General features: G+C 39.9%; 2 protein-coding genes and 1 long non-coding RNA gene across 3 annotated transcripts; 2 read left to right on the forward strand and 1 right to left on the reverse strand.

Moving 5' to 3' along the window:
- Positions 1 to 5,760: 5,760 nt before the first annotated feature.
- dgcr2 (DiGeorge syndrome critical region gene 2) lies at positions 5,761 to 17,717 on the forward strand. The gene is made up of 11 exons (XM_010786770.1): positions 5,761 to 5,768; positions 7,537 to 7,601; positions 8,427 to 8,549; positions 12,287 to 12,370; positions 12,496 to 12,706; positions 13,271 to 13,347; positions 13,435 to 13,617; positions 13,696 to 13,899; positions 14,490 to 14,642; positions 15,085 to 15,321; positions 15,402 to 17,717. The coding sequence occupies exons 1-11, from the start codon at positions 5,761 to 5,763 to the stop codon at positions 15,620 to 15,622; spliced, it is 1,566 nt and encodes a 521-aa protein (XP_010785072.1). The 3' UTR covers positions 15,623 to 17,717.
- A 998-nt stretch (positions 17,718 to 18,715) lies between these two features.
- Positions 18,716 to 19,201, reverse strand: LOC104958927 (uncharacterized). The gene is made up of 2 exons (XR_799805.1): positions 19,111 to 19,201; positions 18,716 to 18,989 (listed from the first exon to the last, which is right to left on the reverse strand). It is a non-coding gene; the product is annotated as an uncharacterized lncRNA (long non-coding RNA).
- Positions 19,122 to 24,102, forward strand: car15 (carbonic anhydrase 15). The gene is made up of 8 exons (XM_010786761.1): positions 19,122 to 19,211; positions 19,322 to 19,351; positions 19,875 to 20,051; positions 20,467 to 20,612; positions 20,714 to 20,806; positions 21,268 to 21,334; positions 21,426 to 21,586; positions 21,673 to 24,102. Exons 1-8 carry the CDS (start codon positions 19,160 to 19,162, stop codon positions 21,892 to 21,894), a joined length of 948 nt encoding a protein of 315 aa, XP_010785063.1. The 5' UTR covers positions 19,122 to 19,159; the 3' UTR covers positions 21,895 to 24,102.
- The last annotated feature ends 1,238 nt before the right edge of the window (positions 24,103 to 25,340 follow it).

The raw sequence follows: 25,340 nt of genomic DNA on the forward strand, positions 1-25,340 counted from the left end.
TTGCTATCGGGATGTTAAGAGCATTCCATGGAATATAACAAAAAGTGTTTCCGAAGTGAATTACCTATCCTACCTTTAAGTGTTTCTCAGTTACAATGTTGTTGTTTTAATAAATCAGACACTGATGGTGCTGCGCTGTACTGTACCTCTTTATATAGGCATTTTTTCCCTAACAAGTTGTTTTTGCGCTGATCAGGGGGTACTTGGCTGAGATTTTTTTTCAAAGGGGGTACATTATTGAAAAAAGTTTGAGAACCACTGCCATAGAACATTATTGAAATAATTGAAGTTAATTAAAACATTTCCAATCCAAATGATGGATTATGATACAGTAATCTTAACATTTGGCAAAACAAGACCTTAAAAGAAAACAGAAAAACAGAAACAGTAGTCCTCATCCAAGTGCGAGTGAATATACATCTGAGAGATATACAAAAACTAAAAGTATTTACAATATGAACAGTATATAGAGGTATACACATCATAAACTGTAGAATATAAAAAGTAATACAGTATAGATCAGGTATAAAAATAGACAGTATAAAACAGACACAATACAGAATAAATATGAACATCCTAAACATAATTGAAGTTAATTAAAACATTTCCAATCAAAATGTAAAACAGTAATCTTAACATTTGGCAAAACAAGACCTCAAATTATTTTTTCCTATGGGAAACCCGAGTACCGGGGGAAAACCTGTGCAGACACGTGCTGCATATGTAGTAACCGTGAAGGTTTTGCAGTGAATCTCCTGAGAGGTTGAAGGAATTTTAAACACCCATGTTTGATTACATGAAAATGAAGCTGATCACGTACAGTAGACTTAAAAACTGAAACATTGACTTAATATATACATAATTATATAACATAAATACAAAACATATGATTAAACTTAATATTATTGCTTCAACTAACCTAATCTAAGGACATTTCCTGAAATAAAACATTTAATAAGAGTCAACGTTTCAGTTTTTTCAGTGCAAATCCCCCCCCGCCCCGCAAGGCACACAGAAGCAGGACTTCCTCTTCATCTTGGAGAAGAATCCTCTGATTCCTTTCCTGGGCTGGCTGATCACTGCAAATTGAAAGTAAAGTTAGTGCTTTTGAATAAATGGAGTTTGGAAGGATGTGACAATTCAGAAATATATATTATATAAATATAATATATCCTACCAGGTGAGGATAAGGACCCTTCGCTGCCGGAGCTGGGAGCTTTGGTATTGTCGCTTGCCATAACCGATTCGATGATTTCAATTTCCCAATCTTCATTACTAATTGACTCCAGTTTCCATTCCTGCTCAATTTCAGCCATCGCCATTTCTCCCTGCACAGCCTGTTTACTACACATACACACAAACAAAGGGTCATTGTTGGTTCACACAAGATCAAAAAGTCTAGATTATATTGAAACTGACATTGTAGTTTTGAGGGCAAGGGTGCATTTTATGTCACCTGCTTAGATTGCATTAAGTATATTAATAATAATGAAGTTGTATTTGTATAGCACTGTTCATACACCAGGTGCAGCTCAAAGTGCTTTAACAACAAGGCACACATCAACATGTACAACAGAACAAGAATTTCACATCAGGCCAGACGTTAAAACCTTTTAGCAACATGATAACAGTTTAAGGGACACAGAAGGCAAAACAAATGAAAAACAATCAAATCAATAATGATCCCTCTCTGTAAACTAAAGGAATACAAATCCAATAAAAACGATGAAATATAGAAACCTATAAATAAATAAAAACCCAAATAAGATAATAATAATAATAATAATAAAAACTTAATAAATAAAAAGATTAATAAAGGTAAAAAGACCAACTTAAAAGGGAATGTCACTAATACAATAAATAACACAAGTAAATATCTCTACAATAAGTAATACAATATAAAAAAATAAATAATATTGATTAAAGAAAATGTAAAAGTGGGCTGTCGCTAATAAAAAGCTTATCTAAAAAGATGCGTCTTTACTTCCTGATATTTCCTGGTAGGGAGTTCCAGTTTGGGAGCATAATGGACATAATGATCATTTTATATCGCCTAACTTCATGCACATTTTCTTTGACTCAGCTGAGGGATTATGGCCTTACCTGATGGCACTGCTCTCTTTGGGGGCTTCTCCCACCTCCAGGGTCCTCTCATCCGTCTGAACCTCAGTGAAACCAGGTGGCAGCTCTTTGAGAGTTGAGGGTTCACAATGTGAGGAGGATCTAAAGGTAAACAAAGATGCAAGTGTGTTTTTATTCAAACTTAATGTAATTGCTTTCAACTACCCTAATACAGTTATGTAAAACCTGTTGACATAATACATTTAATCAAAGACAACGTTTCAGTTTTTTGAGTGTACAGTACAGATAACATTAGCCATTTACAGTAGTCTACACTGCCTACTTTTGTTTGAAAACATGTGTGCCACGGAGATGGTGTAATTTACAGATTCATACAGACATACTTACTTAGGGCAGTTTTTTCGACTGAGGTAGTAGCGCCTTATTGTGAAAGGATGGACCAGGATTTTATCTGGAGTAATCCTATTATTTTGGTGCATCGTGAGCATTTCCTTCAAAAGCTCCACACATTCCGTCCTATCTTCTAATTCGGGGCTGTTTGCTTTGTGCAACTTTGTCTAAATAACAAAAATATTGCCAAATATTAATCAAAATTATTTTTTGTTGGAGCTTCTACAGGCAGCATCTAATTGACAACTTACTTTTTTCAGCGCCTCCAGAGAGGAAAAGTTATATTCCCTGTCCTCCCTCGTTTTCTTCAACGTTTCCCTCTGAAACTCCTTGGGTGTCTGTAAGAAGGCAACATATTTTGTGGCTTAATACTAATGATCTAAATAAGGATAATTCAAAGTTGGCAAAGAAGGTTGTGGTGCTTTACCTTGAATGTCCAATGCTTCTTCACAAAGGGTTTTCTTTTTTCTTTGAAGAATAACCCTGTGTTCACTGCACGATTCAGGAGTTCCTTTGGTGGTTCACCCAGGAGATCGATGATGTAACGCAGCTAGAGACGAAACACAGCAAAACGTTATTTTGGAGTACTCTATAAATCTTATAAGCCATGTATAAAACATGTCTGAAAGTATTAGTACATATAAAAACAATATTACAAACATTAAGAAAGATTCAGAAATGAACCATCAATTGTACTCACCACATCATACTCATGTCTTCCTGGGAAAAGCGGAAATCCGAGCAGCATTTCAGCCAATATTGTGCCAAGAGACCAAATGTCAATGGCCTCATTAAATGGCAGGCCAAGAATGATTTCAGGGGACCTGAGTGTGGAGGAACAGAAGAATATACGAGGTCATTTTTAATCAAATATTCAATTAGAAACGAGCCAGATGGCAGTGAACTCCTTGCATTGATGCATTTCTAATACAAAAGGTCTTGAGGTCTTACCTATTCCAAAGAGGCTGCATTACAACTCCTGGCCACACTTGGGAGATCTTTACAGCTAGACCAAAGTCGATTAGCTTAACCCTGAGCGGCTTTACGTGGTGATTCACCAGCATGACGTTGTCCATTTTTAAGTCAGAATGGATTATTCCAATACCCTTCAGGGTATCTAATGCTGTGGCCAACTGCAAGTAAAGTAATTTACATAATGTTTATATGATGAAAGAATTTCCCAAACTGGGATCAATAAAAGTATATCTAATCTAAGGAGTGGAAAACTAATAGTTCTTGATTTCTCTCTGGTATCCTTACATCTCTGATCATCGTTTGTATGCCTTTTAGTGGTAATGGCAGCCTTCCCCTCTTGTTCATGTAGTCATGGAGGCTCATATCCAGCATTTCAAACACCAGGAAGGTCCGGTCAATCGATTGAAAACATTCATGGCATTTGACGATGTGGGACTTATCAGGGTCGAAACATTGGAGCCTTTCCAGTATGAGAACCTGAGGATAAATAAAACAGTTATGTCGTGTAGAGGCAAATATTTCTTAAGACTCAGGCACTGTCCAAAAATGGATCTTTGACTTGTGAAAATCCAAAGTTATCTCACCTCTCTCATGTTATTTTTTGATGAGTTCTTTTGTTTTAAAACCTTCACAGCCACAGTCTCTTCGGTGTCCAGTTTTAAACATTCCACTACCTGTCCATAGCAACCCGCTCCCAGAACTTTCAAGATCTGGTAGTTTTCTGAGATTGTGTCAATCAGGGGTTGATGTTCCTTTTTTGACAACATAACTGAAAGCAAAGGTAAAAAAAAAGTATTACTATTTATTTCTAATACCCACAATTTAATAATTTTCTGCCTTGATTTATGTTTTTAACCACTTTTTAAAAGCCCCACATTAATGAGTTATCATAATGACTTGTTTTTTTCAGTTCAGTTACAGATTCACTTCAAAATAAGACAGTACCTGTATTCGTTACAGAACGCTTCACGTTCAGTCGTGTATTTGAGCTGTTTGGGTTTAAAGAGTTAGGGATGTTCGGCGTTACCTTCTCGTTCGTTTGCTCAAACTAATATGATGGAATGATTCCCCTCAGCCGGTTGTAAGCATGACATTAGAATGTCCGTGAGGTCACAAAGCCCTTCAAAGTGTTCGGAATGTAATATCATCGGAACTACAGAATGTCAATGTTCTGTATGTTTTTTGTTGTTTTCTTTTAAATATTTGAACCTCTCCCTTTTTCTTTGGTTATTTTGGTGACATTAAGAAAAAAAATATTTATAGTGCCTACACTCCTTTAATATATGTGCATGCTTCCCTTTGTGTTCATCTAACGGGAGAGAAACGTTTCTCAAATGTATAGAAAATGTTGTTTTGAAAGGATAATAATTTTAACTAGAACATTCAGAGAAATGCTGACTGTGTGACTGAAACTTGGGTGTGCATCCCGATGCTAACATTACCCGTGCTGAGTGGGTAATAATAGCATTAGTTGTATTGTTAAGGTACAACAAAGAATATCCATTAATTTTAGCTCACTTTTTACTACTTTAATTGTTTATCTCTTACATTTTTGGATTCTTGTAGCACATTCCTGCATCATTTCTGAACATCTTTAGATTACCACTGGATTTAGTTAACGACCGACAGATGTGTTCAAAGATCAAAGAGTTTCCACGGCAAAACCCTGCCAGGGAACGAGAGACAGCCTGTCAGAGAATGTATTGACAATATTGTGCTGCATTATTGCTTCTAAGTAAAAAAACTGTAACTCCAATCAGCTAAATATCCTACCCAGAGTATTTAGGATACCAGATGAACACACCTGACGACTCTCGTGTTTGCTATATGTGTAAGTCTGTTTGATTAAATTAGCATATTGGTGCGGCCGTGACAAATTTCCATACATTATGATCGCCAAATGATGTAGAAAAGTGAAAATTGTGGCCAGCCGAGCAATAGTTGGAAAATAAACTCTTCTGATTTTACAGCTCTTCTCCCCTCTAGCTGTGATGTCACCCACCCTAACGGTACGTCCACACGGCTCCGTCGTGTACTTCAACGGAGACGCTTCCCATTCACTTTGAATGGGGTGACATCAAGCTTTGCCGAACTGCATTGTGGTTCCGTCGGGTCGCTTTGCCTCCGTTGCTCGCTTCGAAAGTTGAGAAAAGTTCAACTTTTCAAGCGTCGACGGAAGCGCTAGCCAATCAAATAATATGCCAATACAAGCGCTAGCCAATCAAACCGCGTGCCTTTGTGTCCCGGGCGGGAGATTAATGTGATTAGTTGTTGGTCGCGCACCAGACACGCCTACCGGCAAGCTTCAACGCGATGAAGCCGTGTGGACGTTCTGTAAGTCTTAACTCTCCCATACACACCAAGCCCCAAGGAAGTGTGCCGGGCTCTGTGCCCAACATTCGTTGTGTCCAAACGGCGGTACTGCAACAATCGTGTGGACGTACCGTAAATTGGGATTGACCATCATCTTTGAAAGCTTGCGTTACCTAGTCTATTATTCTGAATGCATTAATTATTAACATCACATTTAGTATAAATCCACTCTAATGTTATCCATCAATTTGACACGTATTCTGACTTGAAGGGTTTGAGGATGATGCATTCAGTCCCAGGAGCCTGAGACTCATCTGTAATGCGTCTCAATCCACTTAGCATTAACCCACATGAGCTGGCTGTGTTAGACAGCTAGGCAGAGCAAGGTCTGCATTAATGTCAGCCTTAAAGGATAGGATTACTTTAAACTGACCTTTTTTACAAGTCATTCATAGCCAATATGTCTTTATGTCATGCAAGTGAGATTAATTCTCTTTCTAAGTCATGTTTTTTAACTTTGTCCCAGTGACTTCCTTTGAGCAAATGAAGTGACCAGGATGTTGTGCAATGTTTATTCTGACCTTTGTTACAGTGGACATGTTGCATCTGGTGTAATGGCTGGGAGATTCCTGTTTTTGAAAATATGATATATATTTTTTAAAGTCTGAACTATCATCCTTTTTGGGTTTATCCCAATGAATAAAAAACATTTCTATATATCCTGCTGGGTTGTATTCAAAGTCAAGGAGAAGTTTCATTTGAATGTTTAGCTTCTGAAAAGAAGCTATAAGTAGGGCTGCACTCAGATTGGGAAATAATGAGAATTATTTGAATTACATCTGGTTGTAAATCAATCCTTTCCCCTTCCAATTTTGCATTGCATTTCCAAGCCAAATGCCGCATTCATTTTTCTTCCTTTACAGACTTGTATTATCTTTATCTGTTTCACTGTGGGACCATCAACGTGTGGTCTGTGTGTGGTCTATCACCTGGGCTGGTGGGTACACAGATGAAACAATAGTCACTTGAAATAGCTCTGAGCTTTTTTTTCTAAGTAAAAATACGTAGGGGTGCACCGAATGGGAAATTCTTGGCCGAAACCGATACCGAAAATAGGAAACAGTTGGCCGAAAACCGAATGCCGAAAATGATTAATAGAAATATATATATATATATATGTATAATGTATAAATATTTTACCAATGTTGTTCAGCTGCCTGATTATGGAAAAATAAATGATTATGGCAAAACTTAACTTAAATAATAATCACTATTATGGGTCCATAAAACATTTATTCAGCACTTTTGAATGCATACAGTACATTCATTCCAAGTCAAGTGCATTTTCTTTTCTCTGTAGGATAAGTTCAGCTGACATTTCTCGAGAGGGTGTAACTGCAAAGACTTTCACCACTTCGGGATTACTCCACCACTTGAAATCAAAACACCCGGACAAATGTGCCGAAAGGGCCTTTTTAACCATTTTCGGCCGATAATTTTCGGTGGCCGAATATTCGGTGCATCCCTAATAAAATAGAGTTTCCAATATTTGTTGTCTGGTCAGTGGGTGGTCCAGCTTTATTGAAGGTAAACAGAAAGCACCTGTAACCCAGAGCAGATGGCACCATGGACCCTCTACTGGGGAGTCACTGAGCACTGTCACATACCAGAGAATTGTTGACGGTATAAATATGAAATATCCTTATAGACAACATAATAAGCAGCACAGTCACAGGATGATACTGTCCCCTAACAAAACAACACATTGATATACAGGAGAGTCACTCTTACTGTTTTATTTGTTGCAGGTCCGCGGCTAGCTCTGGCAAGATTATTGTCAGGTAAGCACGCAGTTTATCTCTTAGTGTAGTGGCTGTCTGTTTTGGTTTGAATATATCAGCAGTGTAAACTAATACTGACACATCTTTAATAGTTTCCTAATAAATAGATAATGTTTTATAAGAAGCCAATATCATTTACCTTCATAAGAACAGTATTAGAGTGAGTTGAACTTTCTCACTGTGATCAGTAAACTTGTGTGGCCCTTCTAGAGTTTGTTTATAGACTCTCGTTGTTCTTTCATCACACGAGGAAGGCAGGGCCACTCTTAATTGCACATGATGGCGTGGAGACCCACTTAGCACAGATTGTGCTGCCGAAGGGTGTTAACAAACAAAGAGACTTTAAGAGTGTCTCTGCTGCCACTGTTATTCCAAGAAATGCCTACAAAAGTTGTATTATTTTTATTTTCAATACAAGACAACACATTTCTATGTTTCTCTAGACTTATATAAACATATCAGTTTACAGTGGTATTGGATTTTCTTTTCTGAGTACTACCAATTCTCTTTTATGTCTCAGTATTGAGTCGGTGAGTGAGTGGGCTAACATGCTGACGATTGAGTATTTATACTGTCGATAGTGCAGTGATATTGCTGGTTTAATTTGACAGTGATTTTCTCAGTTTGCACCCAGTCGCTAACGGCAATAACATTGAAAATCTGTTTATATTTCCTGAAATTCTAACCTCATCACCATCTAAGACCTCTCATTTATCAGCGTGACCTCATTCATTCCTCTTCTAACATGAAATGGTTGTCTCTTGTTTGGAAGAGTCACAGTCACGTGCAGTTTTTGACCACTGGATCTCTCTCTTGTGTTTTTAGAGCAGCGCTGCAGCCCTGGGCAGTTCGCCTGCCGCAGTGGGAAGATGCAATGTATCCCAATGTCCTGGCAGTGTGACGGCTGGACAGCATGTGAGGACAAGAGCGACGAGATGGACTGTCCCCGTGAGTATAGCTCACTTAAGCCCTTTTACACCCGCTCTGTTACACAACACCCATAACATGATTGATTTCTGGAAAGAATAGCAACACCCGGGACCTTTTCACACTCGAGCGATTGGATCACAGCCGGACGGCTCTAAACACAGGTGTGAAAGCACCCACAAGGTTTAAGTGACGCACTGGGATCTAATGGAGCGACATCTAGAGATTGTTTAGTGATGCATGTGGACCACGTGTGAAAAGAAGTGGCCTGTGGTGTGAGCGCAAAATGCATCACTGTCCCGAAGGCTGTTCAAGGTTCAAATCAAAGGTTTTATTGTTATATCCACAACAGCTACAGCATAGTGGTTGGTACTGAAAATCCCCAGGCTCCTCAGCCATTTGACTCACAGTGAACTTTAAGGTCCCCTATCATACTGTTTCTCATCAATATATTATAGGTCTCAGATATATACAAAACATGTCTCTGAAGTGTTTGGCTCCAAATACCAAACAGATTGTAGCGTCCCATAATCCACTCTGTTTCAGCCCTGTTTCAAAAGTGCTGATTCTCTGTCTGTTGCTTTAGATGAAAATAAGGAGCCCCTCCCCACGCCCCTCTGAGAGATATTTGGTTAAAAAGAACACAATGGTGCTCTAGGAGGAGATTCAGACCCCGTTTACACGAGGACGAAACGGGTTGTATCTGCATAGTTTCTCTTGCGTATATAGCCCTTTCGTTTACACGAGGCCGTAACAAAACGATAGGAACGGACCCCGCAAACGATAACGGGTCCCAAGGTGGATAGATCTGCAAACGGAACGCTCTTGGGAGTCAAACGGATCCGTCTGTACGCCTCTATACGATCATTTTCTGATAACGATGAGATAGCCCCGCCTCCCTCTCCCCACGTCTCCTGCTCAGAGATCAGCTGCTGGGCTGTCAGAAGAGGGGGAGGAAAAGAGAGGCTCCGTTTATTATTCTTATATTATTATACAGATTCGTTATCAATTTGTTTTAAAGCTCAATAAATAAAAAAGAAGATCTCTGACCGGCACTTTTCAAATTTTGCACAGAAGATCTAAACTTTAACGGACATGATGACCGGCGGAAAAAAATGTTAACGGAAACTCTGCCGCACGGTTCCCTCGTCCCTTGGAAGAGGCGGAGAGGTGGGTGTTTTTCATCTGCTGCTGGACTACCGGAGAGATTTATAGCAGGAGAACACGCCATCCACCGCGGAGAATAAACAGAAGGGCAACCACGGCAACCATGCTCAGGAGTCTTCTTCGCTGCTTTTGGTTTATTTTGTGGCGACAGCAGCGCCACTTACAGGCGTGGCATATGTACTACAGCGTTTCCAGCGTTTCCAACGGCCTCGTGTGAACGGACACGTTAATGATTCGAATGCGTGTGAACGGAAGACCTTTTTGAAAACGCATACGGTGCGGACACGCAAACGTTCCCGTGTAAATGGGGTCTCAGGTGATAAAGTGTGGGGGGGCGTTACCTTGGTTGGTGATTGGCTAATGGTTACACAAGCCAAACAATCATTATGACATCATAAAGTGGCCAAAAGGTTTTTATATAAATGGATCAGGACAAAAAGTGGGCGAACCTTTTTTCCTGAAACTTTCAGAATCTCTTTTCACAGAGGGGACACATGTTTATGTATAAAGGACATGAACAAGTGGATTTTGCATAATAGGTGACCTTTAAGATATAAAATAAACAAAGAAAAAAATAGGGCAATAAAATTATGCAAGTGACATAAAGTGCACGTAAAATGCAGAAGGAAGAAGAAAACTATATACATTTTAGATACTGTAAAATAAAATACTCTATATTATAATAAGCAGCAATTGTAAAGTTTCCACACAAAAAAAAGGATCAATCCATCTTATCTAAAGCACTAAGAAGTGGTTTTAGGCCTGCAGGTACTAAAAAGTCCTCCATATCCAACACAGGGATTATCAATTGGGGACTATCAGCTCATTGACGGTGTCAGATGCCAGGCGGGGGCAGAGTTCAACTTTGAGTGGCTGCACATGTGTCTCTGTTGTTTACCGCTGCTTGATCTCCTCAATACTACACGGATGTTGCAGGGCTAAGCCTTTGACCAAAATCCTATTGTTTTCCGCTCTTAAATCCGGAGAGACATTATCCCCAGATCTCTTACCGCATAATAGGAATTATTGAAAGGATTGAGTTCAGCGTGTGACCTCCATACAGTGCAGCCGTGATGGAGCGAGCTCTTAAGTCAACGCTGCAGCCTGCCAACTGCTAATGTCTAACAGTGGATCCTATTCACTCTTCAGGGAAAACACATTTGTAGAACAGGCCGTTAAAGCAGCAATTGTTTTCTCTGTTTATTTAACCACGAAAGGTACTAAACACAAAAGCAGAAAATGCTGATTATTAGCAATATTGAAACGCTGATGATTGTAAAAGCTTTAAGCTGAACAATATGTACTATCCATTTCAGATATGCTCAGTGTTCTTTCATAGAGGAAGGCAAGAAAAGGCCAAACAATGCTCACACGTGCCTCGGCGAGGGCTCATTGTCTACTGAACCAACAGCATGCATGGAAATCAATGTTCTTCTTTAGGATTAGCTCTTTGTTGAATAACATGGAGAGGTGGAACAATCCCTCGCTCTAATTCCAGCGGGACAAATACCAGCAGAAACTGTTCAACCTTATAACTTTACTGCGAGTTAAAGAGGGAAAGGTGTTGTATAAGTATCTGGTTGGCAAGAAGCACATTGCACACAATAGAAAAGTAAGTAAGGTTGCACACCAAAGAAAATATTATTGTTAAAACATTTAGAATCTAAAACAGAATTAAGTCAAATAAGTGTAACCTAAAATAATGCTTTAAAATATTGCTAATTAGTTTGTTTTTAATATGTATTTATACAACATTTTTGTAAGACTTTACTTAACACATTTGATGGCATAAAACATCAAACTAGTAACAATAATTAGATATTCATCCTTATATTTACATCAATTAAACCCCAGTCTTGAATTTCCTGTATGCAGACAATGCTGCGATTGTAGATTTGAATCACTGTAAACTCCAGTAGACACATATAAGAGGATCAAATATGCTCTGCTTTAAGGTTGATGTTTTTTTTTTTTTTAACAAAGTAAGACTTTGGTTCGGCTTTTATCTTCCTCAAATATGTCAACTTCCTTCTTATTTTCTGAGTTGAAGATGGATAATAAGATACAAACTTCTTATTTCTTCATCCCTGTCTTAAGTAATGAACCTCGACACGGGAAGATGTTCATCTGAGTCACATAAATAAATAATAAGTGAGAGAAAGAGAAGTGTTCCCAGGGCGATACCAACATTAGTCGGTGGAGATTATTAAATATGTAAGCTTAGAGCTGAGTTATTATTATTTTTAACAAAAGGGCCTTTGCACGCAGAACATGGATTTATCACGCAGAGCTGGAGCAGAAGCTTTATTTATTAATGAGGATATCAGACAAATAAAATGCCTGGTTTATTGCATCAGGCTTTTTAACAGATTGCACAACATCAGCCAATATGTGCAATGAAAACAACAGACAGACAGGTAGGGAAAAACATGTCCATCCTGTTTGACTATGAGTCATTTTTTGTAACATCTGCTGCACACATTCAGCTCCTTGAACCTCAAGGCCTTGTCACTATTGTATCCACACAGTTGGAGGTACAGGACATTTATAAAGCGATTAGACATAGTTGACCATGAGAATTTGTTTTGCAGCTATAAAGGGGGAGAGGTTTCGCTTCGGCAAAGGAGATGACCAGGAAGACGTCATCGGTGTGGCTCAGCCTGTGCGCTTCAACAGTAAGCATTTCTCTTCACGCCCCCCCCCCCATGAATTGTATTTAATAATAAAGTTTTTGAATCTGCATTATGTGTACACGCCGCTTTTCTCGACCACAATGCTAACGTTTCTCGTCCCTCCACAGAGAAGTGCCCCAGTGGGTGGCACCACTACGAGAAGACGGCCAGCTGTTACAAAGTGTACCCGAGGAACGAGAACTACTGGCAGGCGGTGGACACCTGTCAGAAAGTCAACGGCTCGCTGGCCACCTTCGTCACCGACGAGGAGCTGCAGTTCATCCTGAAGATCGAGGTGGACTTTGACGACAAAGTCTGTGAGCGCAGAGACCAGTGCAAGTGAGTGTTTCACTTTTGACTTAGCCTTCAAATGAAAGGTGTTGTAAGAGCTTCTCTTGACTACATGACTGTTTAATCCGAATTGTGTACGTTTCTACAGTCAATTACCTGTGAATCGCTTTAATATAGTTAAGTTTCTGAACAAAGACACTTACAGCTTGGTCCAAACTCTGCACGCTCCTCTTTTTTATCCTTTCACCCCGGATGTATTTAAATAGTTGAAGGAAAATACAGAAAATGGAGCTTTACAAACTCAACTTTACAAACTCACGTCTCAAAAACCACATCAAAAGTTCTTCAAATATCTTCTTTTCTAACTTATTAAATGTTTTTTTTGTTCCCTTGTTGACCTATTTAGTTTTAATGTAATAAAGTATGGTTATATACAGTCGTGTGTGTCGGTGTGTTCCAGCAGAGGTGGGGCTTTGGTTGCGGGCCATCTAGTGGCCAATAGTGGCAGTTTTAAGTGTTCAATTCTAGCTCTTGCCCAAACCCTGAAATATACCATTTGACACAGTTAAGAAACACATTGTGGTCAATAACTTTTTCTTTTCTTTGTTGAAGGTTTTGGGTGGGCTACCAGTATGTGATCACCAATCGGAACAACTCCCTGGAGGGACGCTGGGAGGTTGCATACAAAGGTACAATGCTTAACCTGCTCTACAAAGCAACTACTGTAACTTAAATGTTATCTTTTCATTTTAAAATGATTATTTTCTCCTCAACAGGGTCAATGCAGGTGTTTTTGCCACCTGACGATCTGACCTATTTTGGGGAGGCGTCTCCCACCCAGGAAAACGTCTTCTGTGCTCAGCTGCAGCGCGTTCAGATCAAAAGCATGAACGAGCGAGGCCTGCACAGCTGGCACGCGGAGAACTGCTACAAGAAGTTCCCCTTCCTCTGCAAGAGAAGTACGGGCTCATTTGTCTTGTTTACAGTCGTGGTATGTATATGTTGGACGTTGTTTTGACGTTCTATGTTCCCATCAGGGCAAACGTGCGTGGATATAAAAGACAACGTGGTGAACGAGGGATACTACTTCACCCCTAAAGGGGACGACCCGTGTCTGAGCTGCACGTGTCATGACGGAGAGCCGGAGATGTGTGTGGCGGCGCTGTGTGAGCGTCCGCAGGGCTGCCAGCACTTCCGCAAAGACCCCAAAGAGTGCTGCAAGTTCACCTGCCTGGACCCAGGTACTGACTGAGAACAGTCTGTGTCAGCTGCTGCATGGGCAGCTTGAGACATAAGGCATGGAGGTTAACACAAGGAGCTCCTCACAGATATACAGCTTTGGAGGGTTTTTAGCACTGTTATCAAGAGATATTGTGTATATAGACTCTTCTGCACTATTTCTATTATATTCTATTTTATTTGATGTACTTGCACAAATTATCTGTTTTATTGTGTTGCACTGTTGGAGGAGCCTGTGACCTAAGAATGCCATTGTCATAACTGAACTGTAGCTATGTACTAATGACTGTAAAAGCCTTGAACCTTGAACCCTGATATTCAACATACTATTTAACATTTTATGATAACATGTGACTTCCATTTAGCCTGTTTTTAAGTAACGATTGGCATCTATTGTCCTGTCACTACAAATATGTTGAATGAACTCAGTTTACACATGAGACGTCACTTGTCTTTGTCTTCATATATGAAAAGAAGTAATTCATTTTGAAACACCGCCAGAAACCTTTGTGTGTTTCTCCTCCTCAGGAGCACTTGTGAGCTCTCTTTGTGTGATTCTCTGATTTTGTCGTTCTTTTCTCTTTTTCCCCAGATGGAAACAGTCTGTTTGACTCGATGGCGAGCGGCATGAGACTGATCGTCAGCTGCATCTCGTCCTTCCTCATCCTCTCTCTGCTGCTCTTCATGGTGCACAGACTCCGCCAGCGGAGACGCGAACGCATTGAAACTCTGATTGGAGGAAACTGTGAGCATTGTTAGATTAGTCACATCACCCTAATAACAAAATGTTTAGGTCATTTTTATTTAAAGGCAATTTCCTAATTATTATTCTATGTTAAATAAGATGCCGCACATGCATAGTTTCATATGATTTCAAATGCTGCATTCCACAAAGCATTAGTTAAGAATCCATATTTCCCCAAAAAGTGAAATAAGGTGTAAACCTCTTAAGGCATGACCGGTTCAAATTGATCCAACACTCTTTGTAAACAGTCATTTATAATTTGAGCAACAATTCGAACGGCAACATCTTGTACGAACAAAATGTCTGTCCCTTAAACACCTCTCCTTCTTCCTTGCTTTGTACATTTGTGCCATAAATGAAGGTTTCTTTTTTAAAAGGCTGATTTGTGGATGCTTGGAAGTGCGGTGATTAAACATCGTCCTGTCTGTTTCTTTCTGCTCAGTGCACCACTTCAACCTTGGGAGGCGGGTCCCGGGCTTCGACTACGGCCCGGATGCTTTCGGCACCGGCCTCACCCCCCTGCATCTGTCCGATGATGGAGAGGGCGGCGCTTTCCATTTCCAAGAGCCTCCTCCTCCGTACGCAGCTTACAAATACCCCGACATCCAGCACCCAGACGACCCCCCCCCTCCGTACGAAGCCTCCATCAACCCAGACAGCCTCCTCTACGTCGACCTTGGTAGGCGCAGATCCTTTTATTCATGCCTCTATCACACACAGAGTTGGGCTCTTGTCTTCATTTCCTTTCTCCTGGTGCAGGACGCAGCGGGGTTTCCATGGTACCGAGCCAGATGAACACCATGGGAAACGGGCTCCAGGCGGACATCCCCAGCGCTCCTGTCCCTGTGCCAGAATCAGCGCCACCCTGTCAGGAGAGGGAGGACTCCATAGATAGCAGCACCCTCCTGGTGGGGCCCGACACCCCCACAGACGGCCAGGGGCCCGCAGACTGCGTGTCCTCCCTCAGCACCGTGGTATAGGACCCTGGACGGACATTTCCTGCGGGTCGAGGAAGGTCATGAGGGTGTTCCTCACCGGGAGAGGACGTTTTTTTTAAAAGCTGACTGCAGGGAGGAGAGTTAAAGTTTGTACAGACGTCTTGGATCAGCTCCTTTTTCTTTGAGGTACGAGGATGCCCTCTTTTTGAAGACTCTTCTGCAGTTTGCCTTCAAAGTGTATTTTTTTTTTTTTTGGAAACACTGAGGCAGCAGAGAGGCCTGTTTGTGTACAGAGACAAAAACACTTCATAGAGGCCGAGAAGGCTCCACTTTTACTTTAAGCGACGACTGAGCTAAGCTTTTGAAACATCTCAGAGAAGCCGTGATGTAAATACCCCGTCAGGTCTGTGCCGCTCAGATTTGTTATACCTGTGTGTGTCACAGTCCAGCACAAGCTTAAGAGTGACAGAGAAGCCAGCTAATGTTCCTTCTGCGTTTCAGTTTGCATCTTACAGACGTATTTGTGTTGATCTGTCGCTCTCCAGACTACAATAATGTTCCCATCCGCCCCGTCTGCCGCGGCAGATCTCGATTTCTACTCGCTCCATAGGAAACCTCCTCTCACCTCACGTTCTTATCAGTCTGATACATGAAGCTGTCTTCCAGGTTTATAGCACACATTTGCAGCAACAGTTTTGTAATCCAGAGGTTGAAACGTTCCAGAAAGTACAGTTAGTTTCCAGCTATATGAGGTTTTTATTAGGAAACGCTCACACGAGGCGTAATGTATCAAGGAATGTCGTGGTACTGATAATTATGAGTTGTTGTGTTTATTTTGTTGATAAATTATGACGGCAGGCTGTAAAATTGATTGTTTTTATTGTGGGTTGGACTGATCAGTCAGCAGCGACGAAGCTTTTCAAGTATCCGTGTGAAGATTAGGGATGATTTCCCAGCGTTAAATTTAAGAATCAATTTATTTAAGATAACTGTCGCAATCATGAAGTGGTTTAATCACGCAGAGGTCCCATTGTGTTTCCTTTGTCCTCAACTCTTGGCAGCATAGTTGTGTATTTGCTAACTGAACCATGTTTAGTTCAAAGCTCAATGTTCTGCACGCTCACCCCTCAATTTAATCAGGGTTTTTGTTTTCGCAAAGAAATGTGTTGGTTGTCACATTTGGATGCTGCCCCTCCATTCCTGATGTGTTTGTACGTGTGGTTCTTCAACATCTCACTCATTGAGGATGTTTCCAGCTCCTGACGAAGATCACTGCTCTGAGTCCTTTCTGTTTGGTGTAGATGGGTCTGTTACCGTCCTTGTTTCTCAGTGGGATCGCAGTAAAAAAAAAAAAAAGGTTGTAATAAAAGCAAATCTCGTATATTTGGAACTTGCTCGACCCCTTTTATGACGACAATCGTTTGATTCACTCAAGGATGAATTTTACAAAGCCTAAAGTTAGATCAGACCCACAACCAGCAGCATTCAAACCGCTTTAGATCTGCCTCATGAAGAACACCAGCTGTAATGTGTGTGTGAATGACTGTGTGTGTGAATGTCTGTATAAAACATTATTTTTGTTCTAAAGCTTTTACCCCATTTTTCTTATTTTACATTGACAATCCACAGTGGATTATCCAAGAAACAAAATTGTAAGAAAAAAAAGCATGTGTGTGTTGAAGATGGTGTTTTTGTTTTCATCAGGTTTGTTTTGTTTTATTTTACAACCTGCTTTTTGAAGCTTGGTGCATGTTTTTAATCTTTTGGCATGCTGAGGGCATTTCTTTTTTTTTTTTTTTTGAATGGAAGCATTTTAACTCTCTGTCCTGTACTGTAGGTTCAAATAATTCTGGCATATAGTTTAAAATCTATGTGCATCATAAACCCGCCCGTGACCCAAACAGCTGCATTTACACTGTAGTTTCAGGTGTGAGAAATAATCTTAATGAATTTTCAAATGTTTTTCTGTATAATACAACAAATGCTTCTTTCATTGTCTTTTCTTTCAAAGCCTTCAAATCTTAAACATGCTTACGTTGCAGGGTGCGGCTTGTGTTTTTATGAGGTAGATGTACATCTAATCAAATGCCAAATAAATTGCACCATGAAGGACGATTCATGCGTCAGTGGGTATGAACTCGGCGTCGTCTGAACTCTTGTGTTGAGCCTCATCAATCACGACATTTAGTTTTGGAGACTCCTGCAGGGACAAAATGTCACAGAGGATTAAGGTGGGATGTGGGGAATTCCCCCTTTTTATAGGATGGAGGTTGGTGGGATCCAATCCAATCCAGGGTAATCAAAAGAGTCAAATAATTTAAAGAAAGTGGATATACAGTGACTCACGAGGCAGCAGGCGGAGCGGGGATAGCGATACCCCGCTGCAGAGCATTGTGGGTGAAGAAAAGAGGCTTTGTTCACACGGGACAAGTAGTGACAGAATCACATAATCTATTCGTGCAGGAAGAGGCGCTGCTCAGTCAGGATGATGATTGAAATGTTACATCCACTTAAAGACCTATCACACTCCGACTGGAGGAGAGTACCTGGCAACTAAAGCTTCATTTTGATGTGCTTCATGATTCATTATATTTCGAACAGGTACAATCATTTCAGGTTTTATTTTCAAGACACTTATGTGATAACGTTTGGATAATATCCCTCTTTAATCAACTTTACTAACAGATTAAGTATTTATATTAGAAATAAATAGGATTTCCTTGACCTGCATCTTAATCTGGTACACAATACTGGAATCAAATGGGAAACTTAAAAAGATTACAAAGTGTTTTTTTTTTCACACAGTGATACGTTTTTTCTATTTAAAAAGAATATATATATTTTAAACTTTTTTTGAGATAGAGGTATTTACAGTTGGTACATTTCTACCGCCTCCTTATATGAAGCCATAACAGTATATTCTCATTTTCAACGTGAAAACATTTGAATAAATCAAAGGAAGAAAATCAGACATTTATAAGATGTAATCTCACACACCGATAGGAGTTTTCTTTCTCTGAACTAAATGTTTCCTAATAATTGTTTCTTCTTTTGAGTGTACATTTCTACAGCCTCTTTCAATATGTGCTCTCTTATGGTGCTGGACAATACTAGAATAAAAAAGGGAGACTTAAAGATGTATAACATTTTATTTGAAACAGTGATGGGAGGATTTCTTTCTTATAAAACGTGAATGTTTGTTTATTTGTTTACGTATTGAGAGAGATACAGCTCATGTATCTCTACAGCATCCTTATATGGCGCTGTGTATATTCTGCCCTCTTCTAATTCAGCTGACTTTCCCATGCGATGAATGGCTCTTGTTACTGGTCACTGGGCATCTATGCTGGCAGCAGTGGCAGCAGGGGGGGGGGGGTCCGGGGGGTGAAGCTGTGCTGCATCAATGAGCCTGTTGATCAGAAAAGACCACTGGACTGGTAATGACACGCTTCACTGATCACACCAGGACAAAATCAAACTCAGCTTTCACCTCCTACTTAAGCAGGACGCGGCTCTGATCCTCAGCCTACCTCAGATCAGCACCTGTCCCTCTGAAGTCCTCGGGCTGCGGCTCTTAAAATGGTTTGGGCAGCGGCTCTCTTCTTTATTGTCGTTCCACTCGTTAACTCAGGTGAGGGTCCTGCTTACATCTCAGTGAGAGACTACATTTATTTACTGCCATTTAAAAAAAATCTAAAGGAAAATTACGTTTGTCAACATTTAGCTTTTTGTAATTTCCAGAAGACTACTGCTACGATGAGCCTCAGTGTGGTAAGTAACCTTTATTCTTTTTTTTCAGACCACAGATCGGATATAATATGCTCTCTTATTCATCTCTCTATCTCATGTTCCCACTTGTTGGTGATAAATGTACTGTCCAATAGGAGACATTATTCAAATTAGGACAATATAAGGTTGACTTTATTTTTGTATGACTTTTTAGCTGTTCTTATTGGTAAGCGCTCAAATCGCATTGTCTTCTCAAAATCTCGATTAAGTGTTGACAGTTTCCCAAGCTTAAACTTAATCTCAGTCTTAAACCTTTAAGAAAATATAGGAAAAAAAATGTAATCTTGTATCTGTTAAGGATGATTTATAAAAAAAAAAAATAAAAAAAATGTGATTTGATAAAAATCTCCAGAACAAAAATAAACTTTCAGATTCATTACTGATCGTCTTTCCTCACATAAATCCTCTAGATGTCCACTTGGAGACCACTAATGTATCTAAAAGATTTTCTGTTCGATCTTTCATTTCTGTATTCGGTTCGTATGTGCCTTCTTCACCATCCCAGATCCTTATGCATGGGGAGACATGTACCCGTCGTGTCACCCTTTGCTTGAAGAGCTCCACTCTCCCATCAACCTGGACCACCAGATGACCAGAAACCAGTCTCTGGAGTATCTCCATCTGGAGGGCTTCGATGAGATCCAAACGGGCCACTGGACACTTAAAAACGATGGACACTCTGGTAAATGTCTTATGTCTTGGAAATATATCAATATTATATTATTATTTTGATATGAGACTAGAAATTGTTTTAGATTCTGTAATACTGTAAGTGTAGTCTTTTGCTGCATTACTGTAAAGTGTTGTATTTTTCTGAACTTACCAGACTGTTTCAGCTCTTCAGTTATTTGTGTTTACCTGCTTTAATCATTAAATCAACATTACTGCTGGTCATTAATCAAAAATCTCAATGTGTAACTATTTTGTGAAAGCATCAAGGGTTAAACTCGCAATATCAATAGATTTAATTGGTCAAAAAATAATGTCATATTTCATTTCCCTCATATTGCCCTTCCCTGAACACACCACGCATCCTCTCAAGATTTAACCATGTGTATATACTCAGTTGGTGATGGCATGTTTCTGGTTGCTCTCAGTGGTGATGGAGGTTGGCGGTGGCATGTCAGTGAGCGGTGGAGGTCTTCCAGATGTGTACCAGACCATCCAGCTGCACTTCCACTGGGGGGGCCCGGCCTCCAACGGATCGGAGCACACGGTGGACGGACGCAGATACCCGATGGAGGTACAGTACGGTCAGTAGACGAGCTCTACACCGTCACAAAACAACTGTTGCTGTGCAGCCTTTTCTTAATGACTTTTTGTTGTTGTTGTTTTTTACTTTAGATGCACATAGTCAACATGAAGTCCATCCATCCCAATCTGACGGCGGCATTAGACGATCCAACAGGACTCGCTGTGCTTGGATTCTTCATTGATGTGAGTTTAATACACTTGTTGTAAAGTATTTTAAAGCAGTTTTAAGGTGTTTCTGACAGCTACAGCTACTGAAATATAACATATAATTTAATAAAAATTACTCATCCAAATGTTGTTGAATGCAAAGAAGTTACATCCAGACAAACCTAAATGTAGAATATTTAAAATATTATTTTAATTCATGTTATATTTAAGAACTTTTTACGAAAGTTTGTCATCAGTCTTGTGTATAGCTTTAAAGTTTACAATACCTATTTTTGAATATAACCGAGTTAACAGTATTTGTTAAAAATAATTGGATGCCATTAGTTTCAATTAATCAACATAATAATTAGACATTAAACATAATAATAACATTAGACAATTTTATTTGACTATATTTGGGGGGTAACTAATATCTGTCCAGACATTTTTTTTTTGTACGTACACACACATCCTGATTTGTCTTCCCTTTCTTGCAGGTTGTCTATGCAGACAATGTGCACTTTGGACTCATATCACAAAAGCTGTCGTCTGTCGCTTACAAAGGTCAGAGGTCCCTTTAGAAAACCCTCTCCAGCCTGCTGTTTGTTTTGTTTATAACTCGTGTTCTCATCACATCTTTGCATCCTCCCCCAAGGCCAGACGACTAAAATCAAGCCGTTCCCGCTGATGAACCTGCTGCCGAAGCACAACATGAGTCAGTATTACCGTTACTATGGCAGCCTCACCACGCCCCCCTGCTCTCAGGTGGTGGTGTGGACTCTGTATGAAGTCCCCGTCTACATCTCACGGTCCCAAGTAGGTCTCTTGAGTCTTCATCTGAAAAACAAACATCTAAATGGTTCCCTGAGTGCTGTAAGTTATCCTTTATCTTTCTTCCTCAGCTGGCTCAGTTTACCTCACAGATCTTCTCCACAGAGGAGGATGCAGAGCAGGTGACGCCTCTGCAGAGAAACTTCAGACACATCCACTCCACCTTCGGACGCAAAGTGTCCGTGTCCAAAGATGCCAAACTCCTCGCGGGGACGGCCGGGCTTCCCCTCAGCTCAGCTTTGTCTCTGCTTCAAATCATTTTGCTGGGAAGCTTCATCATCTCTGGACTCTAACGCAACTTAAGGGGATTCATATTTTTGCCACTCATTTTACCCCAAAATGACTTTTAGATGATGTTTAGATGAAGTCTAGCAAAGATTATATATTTTAAAACACTGTGAAAAAAGTACTGTAAATGTTGATTTGTTACTAAATGTATTATGATTGTGCCCTCTCGTCTCTGCAGCGTTAGTGCATTCAGAAATGTGAAAATGTTTTGTTACTAACTTGTTCAAAAATAATGTGAACTGAGGATCAAGTTGTGATGTACGAGGGCACCCTAGCTTGAAAAAGATGCAATATACGTGATTATAACAATATAAGTGTTAACAGTAAAAGAAAAATAGATGTATTTAGTCAAATAGAATAGTAAGATACAACACTAAGAGTCGGCTCTGTCCAGCATGCTAGTTAATGTAGAGCATGCTAACCTTTGCTTATTGTGTGGTGCATAGGAAGGTGATTATTTTTGCAAATATCATAAAACGAAGGAAAACATTTTAAAAAATCAATTAAAATATTGACCTGGTGCTAAATGAAAAGTATAATATTTAAATAAAAAACAAAAATGTCAACCTCATGGTGGAGCTAGCATGGCAAAAAGAAAAAAAGGGAAATAAGCGGTAATCATAAAGATGTGTTTTAAAGGATTTTTCTGTTGTGTTGGCTCGAGGTATTTTCAGAATAGCCCTAGTGTATGCAAAGTTCACTTACTGCAGCAAGTGCCTTCTAACATCCATCTATTTCTCTGACAGTCATTACAGGAAAACCAAAGGTGTAATTATTAAAACAATAAGGGGTAAAATCCATTCAGCTTTACGTGTTGTATTTTACATGCTAAATCACTTATACCCACAATCCAGTGGAGCTGAACTATTTGTAATGAGTAACACCTGTGCTCTGTTGAAGAACACCAAGCTCATTAAGTTATGTGAAGCTATGAAATGCTAATGAGCCGCAACTCCTGCATTCGCCATGCAAAATGTTCTGTGTGTGTGTGTGCAGCATTTGCATATTTGGGTCGACCAGCATCAGTGTAAACCTGTGTCATGTAGACAAGGAGATCAGGAATGCAAGAAAAATAATAAGATAAGGGGATTGACAGTCTTTTCATATGATGTTTAATGTATTGAAACAATAAACATACTATTCTGTGTCCCATGTGTTGTTGTCTTTGATTAATGAAAGACATTTGCTTTCTTTCTCTGCATTGTTTCCTGTTCTGTGAGACAATGACTATTATGCTTCAGTGATTTGTAAATCTGTGGCTGAGGTGAGTCAGCATCAACCTGAGATGTTAAAATGACACAAACCCAGCAGGATTACCGTTTATGCTAGTGAAAGAGAAGTAAGGACATAAAGTCAAGCTGATAAATCTGAATGTTTCTCATGTAAACATCAAAACAGTGCCGCAATAATACAAAACAAACATGACATCTTCAGTTGAAAATAAATAAAATAACACAGCTGGAGAGATAATGGTTGACCAATCAGGTCACTTGCTCTGGAGGCTAGTGGTCAACATCCTCAGGCTGTCATGGCCAAGAGGTGGCACACACACACACACACACACACACACACACACACACACACACATAAACAACACTGTAAGCCTTTCTCTGATCTTTATGTGTTTATGTGAGTCCTATGATAAGCAAAGGTGACGTCAGGATGCAGATTTTCACAAAAACAAACACAGCAGGAAACAAATGCTCTAATTTCTGTATTGTTTTGGGTTTTCTCCCCTAAAGCCTTCCCTCTCTACATAACAAAAAAATAATAATAATAAATATTAAAATATATTGGGTTCCACTTCTAAGTTTTATTTAGTGGATAAATGTCCCACTATTGTGTCTATTGTGGCTTGGGTGATATATTCCTGTATGAGTATTTGCACACACTAGCTATGTGTGTGAGTGTTAGTGAATTAATGAATCACATGATTAGCTGGTCGATCTAACCAGACACAGACTCATTGTTTTCTCAGCTGCTTCTTAGTGTTTACATTCAGGGCTTCAATCGGGTTTATCTTTGTGGGGGGTTTCTGTGTCGAACTTTTCAAATATCCAAAGCGTTCAATGAACTTTTTTTTTTTTTTCAATTTTTCGACTCACTCTATTCGATTTTTTTAAGACAGCTTATACTTTCATTATTTTTCCCCGAGTGGCGAAGTCACGCCCATCTACTTCCGGTCCATGGGACCTTATTTCGGAAAAACTATGTATTGAAGTCAATCCAGAGAGAAAACTTATCTTTCGATCCCGTTTAAATTGTGCCACGAATTACACATATGATGTTTGTCAATCTTAAAAAATTATTTCCATGTCAAAAAAGTCACAGTTTGTCGTAAAACTGTTGAAATATAAGACTATGAAAAATACGCAACTAGAACTACAAATCCCAGAGTCGCGTAAGTGATGTCATATCTGATGTCACACTTGTTTTCCTCCACTAAATATAAGAGATAGCTAAGATAAGATAACTTTAACAAGATGCCTGTGTGCTTAGTACTAGGCTGTAATCATACCAGCAATGGGTCTTGCTCGTTCTTTTGCTTCCCGTCTGATGAAAGGACCAGGAGTGGCTGGATCAAGTTAGCTACCTAGCTAGTAGCAAGCACGTTAGTTAGCATTACAGTCTTAGCCTTGTCATTTTGATTAGCCTTAACATGAAGTAACATGAAGTAACCCAAAATGTTAAACAGTAATGCGGCTTTCACACCAGTGCTTTTCCCTTTCTAGCTCCGAGCTAGAGCTTTTCTGGTTTAGCTCCGGTTTCGCTTTTCTGCTCCCGCTCTGTTCACACCGCCCAGAGCCCGACTGGTGCTGCCGCTGCTGCGTCATGACGTCACCGTCGCTGATTTGCTCCCCAACGGCGCTCACAACAACAACAACAACAAGGGAATTCGTCGTGTCGACGATCGTGTTGCTTTTAATCATACGAAATCAGATTAAATAAAATAAAAACTTCTCCAAGCTTATAGTTTTCTCCAGAGTGCCGTGGATCATTGTTTATTAATGTGTTTCAGCGGCATTTACCGACCGCTGCGGTGCTGCTCGTCCACTGGAGTTTATTCTCCCGTTAGCTCCGTGTTAGCTAATACTTTAGAGCGGCCTCTCTAAAGTATTCACTGTCTGACTGTCACACAAGCAGCTGATACATATCCCCAATTCCCCTTAAGTGAATGTGTGTGAGTCTGAATTGATGCTGTTTGGCATCACAACGCTGTTATTAAAGTGTCTCTGGTATAAAATGGGTGATGTTAGCATAGCAACCGAAGGTAAACTGACTACTTGTTGCTATCCAATTGTTATAAATTGCTATGGCATAAGCCGTTTTCTACTGGCACATTTTACCGGCGTATTTTTCATTATGATTCTACTTGTGATAGTCGGACATGACAACCTGTGCAGCCCATGTATTGATTCCATCCGATAGCTGCTATAATACAAAACAAAAC

Source organism: Notothenia coriiceps, unplaced genomic scaffold (assembly GCF_000735185.1).
Source record: "Notothenia coriiceps isolate Sejong01 unplaced genomic scaffold, NC01 NC01_scaffold00029541, whole genome shotgun sequence".
In the NCBI taxonomy this organism is placed as follows: Eukaryota; Metazoa; Chordata; class Actinopteri; order Perciformes; family Nototheniidae; genus Notothenia; species Notothenia coriiceps.

Bases quoted from the DNA above. Each gene is read 5' to 3' on its own strand.
- car15 (XM_010786761.1), top strand. From the start codon at position 19,160: ATGGTTTGGGCAGCGGCTCTCTTCTTTATTGTCGTTCCACTCGTTAAC. The intron at 19,212-19,321 runs GTGAGGGTCCTG...TGTAATTTCCAG, and splicing joins CGTTCCACTCGTTAACTCAG to AAGACTACTGCTACGATGAG. The intron at 20,807-21,267 runs GTGAGTTTAATA...CCTTTCTTGCAG, and splicing joins TGCTTGGATTCTTCATTGAT to GTTGTCTATGCAGACAATGT.
- dgcr2 (XM_010786770.1), top strand. The intron at 12,371-12,495 runs GTAAGCATTTCT...GTCCCTCCACAG, and splicing joins TCAGCCTGTGCGCTTCAACA to AGAAGTGCCCCAGTGGGTGG. The intron at 13,348-13,434 runs GTACAATGCTTA...TCTCCTCAACAG, and splicing joins CTGGGAGGTTGCATACAAAG to GGTCAATGCAGGTGTTTTTG.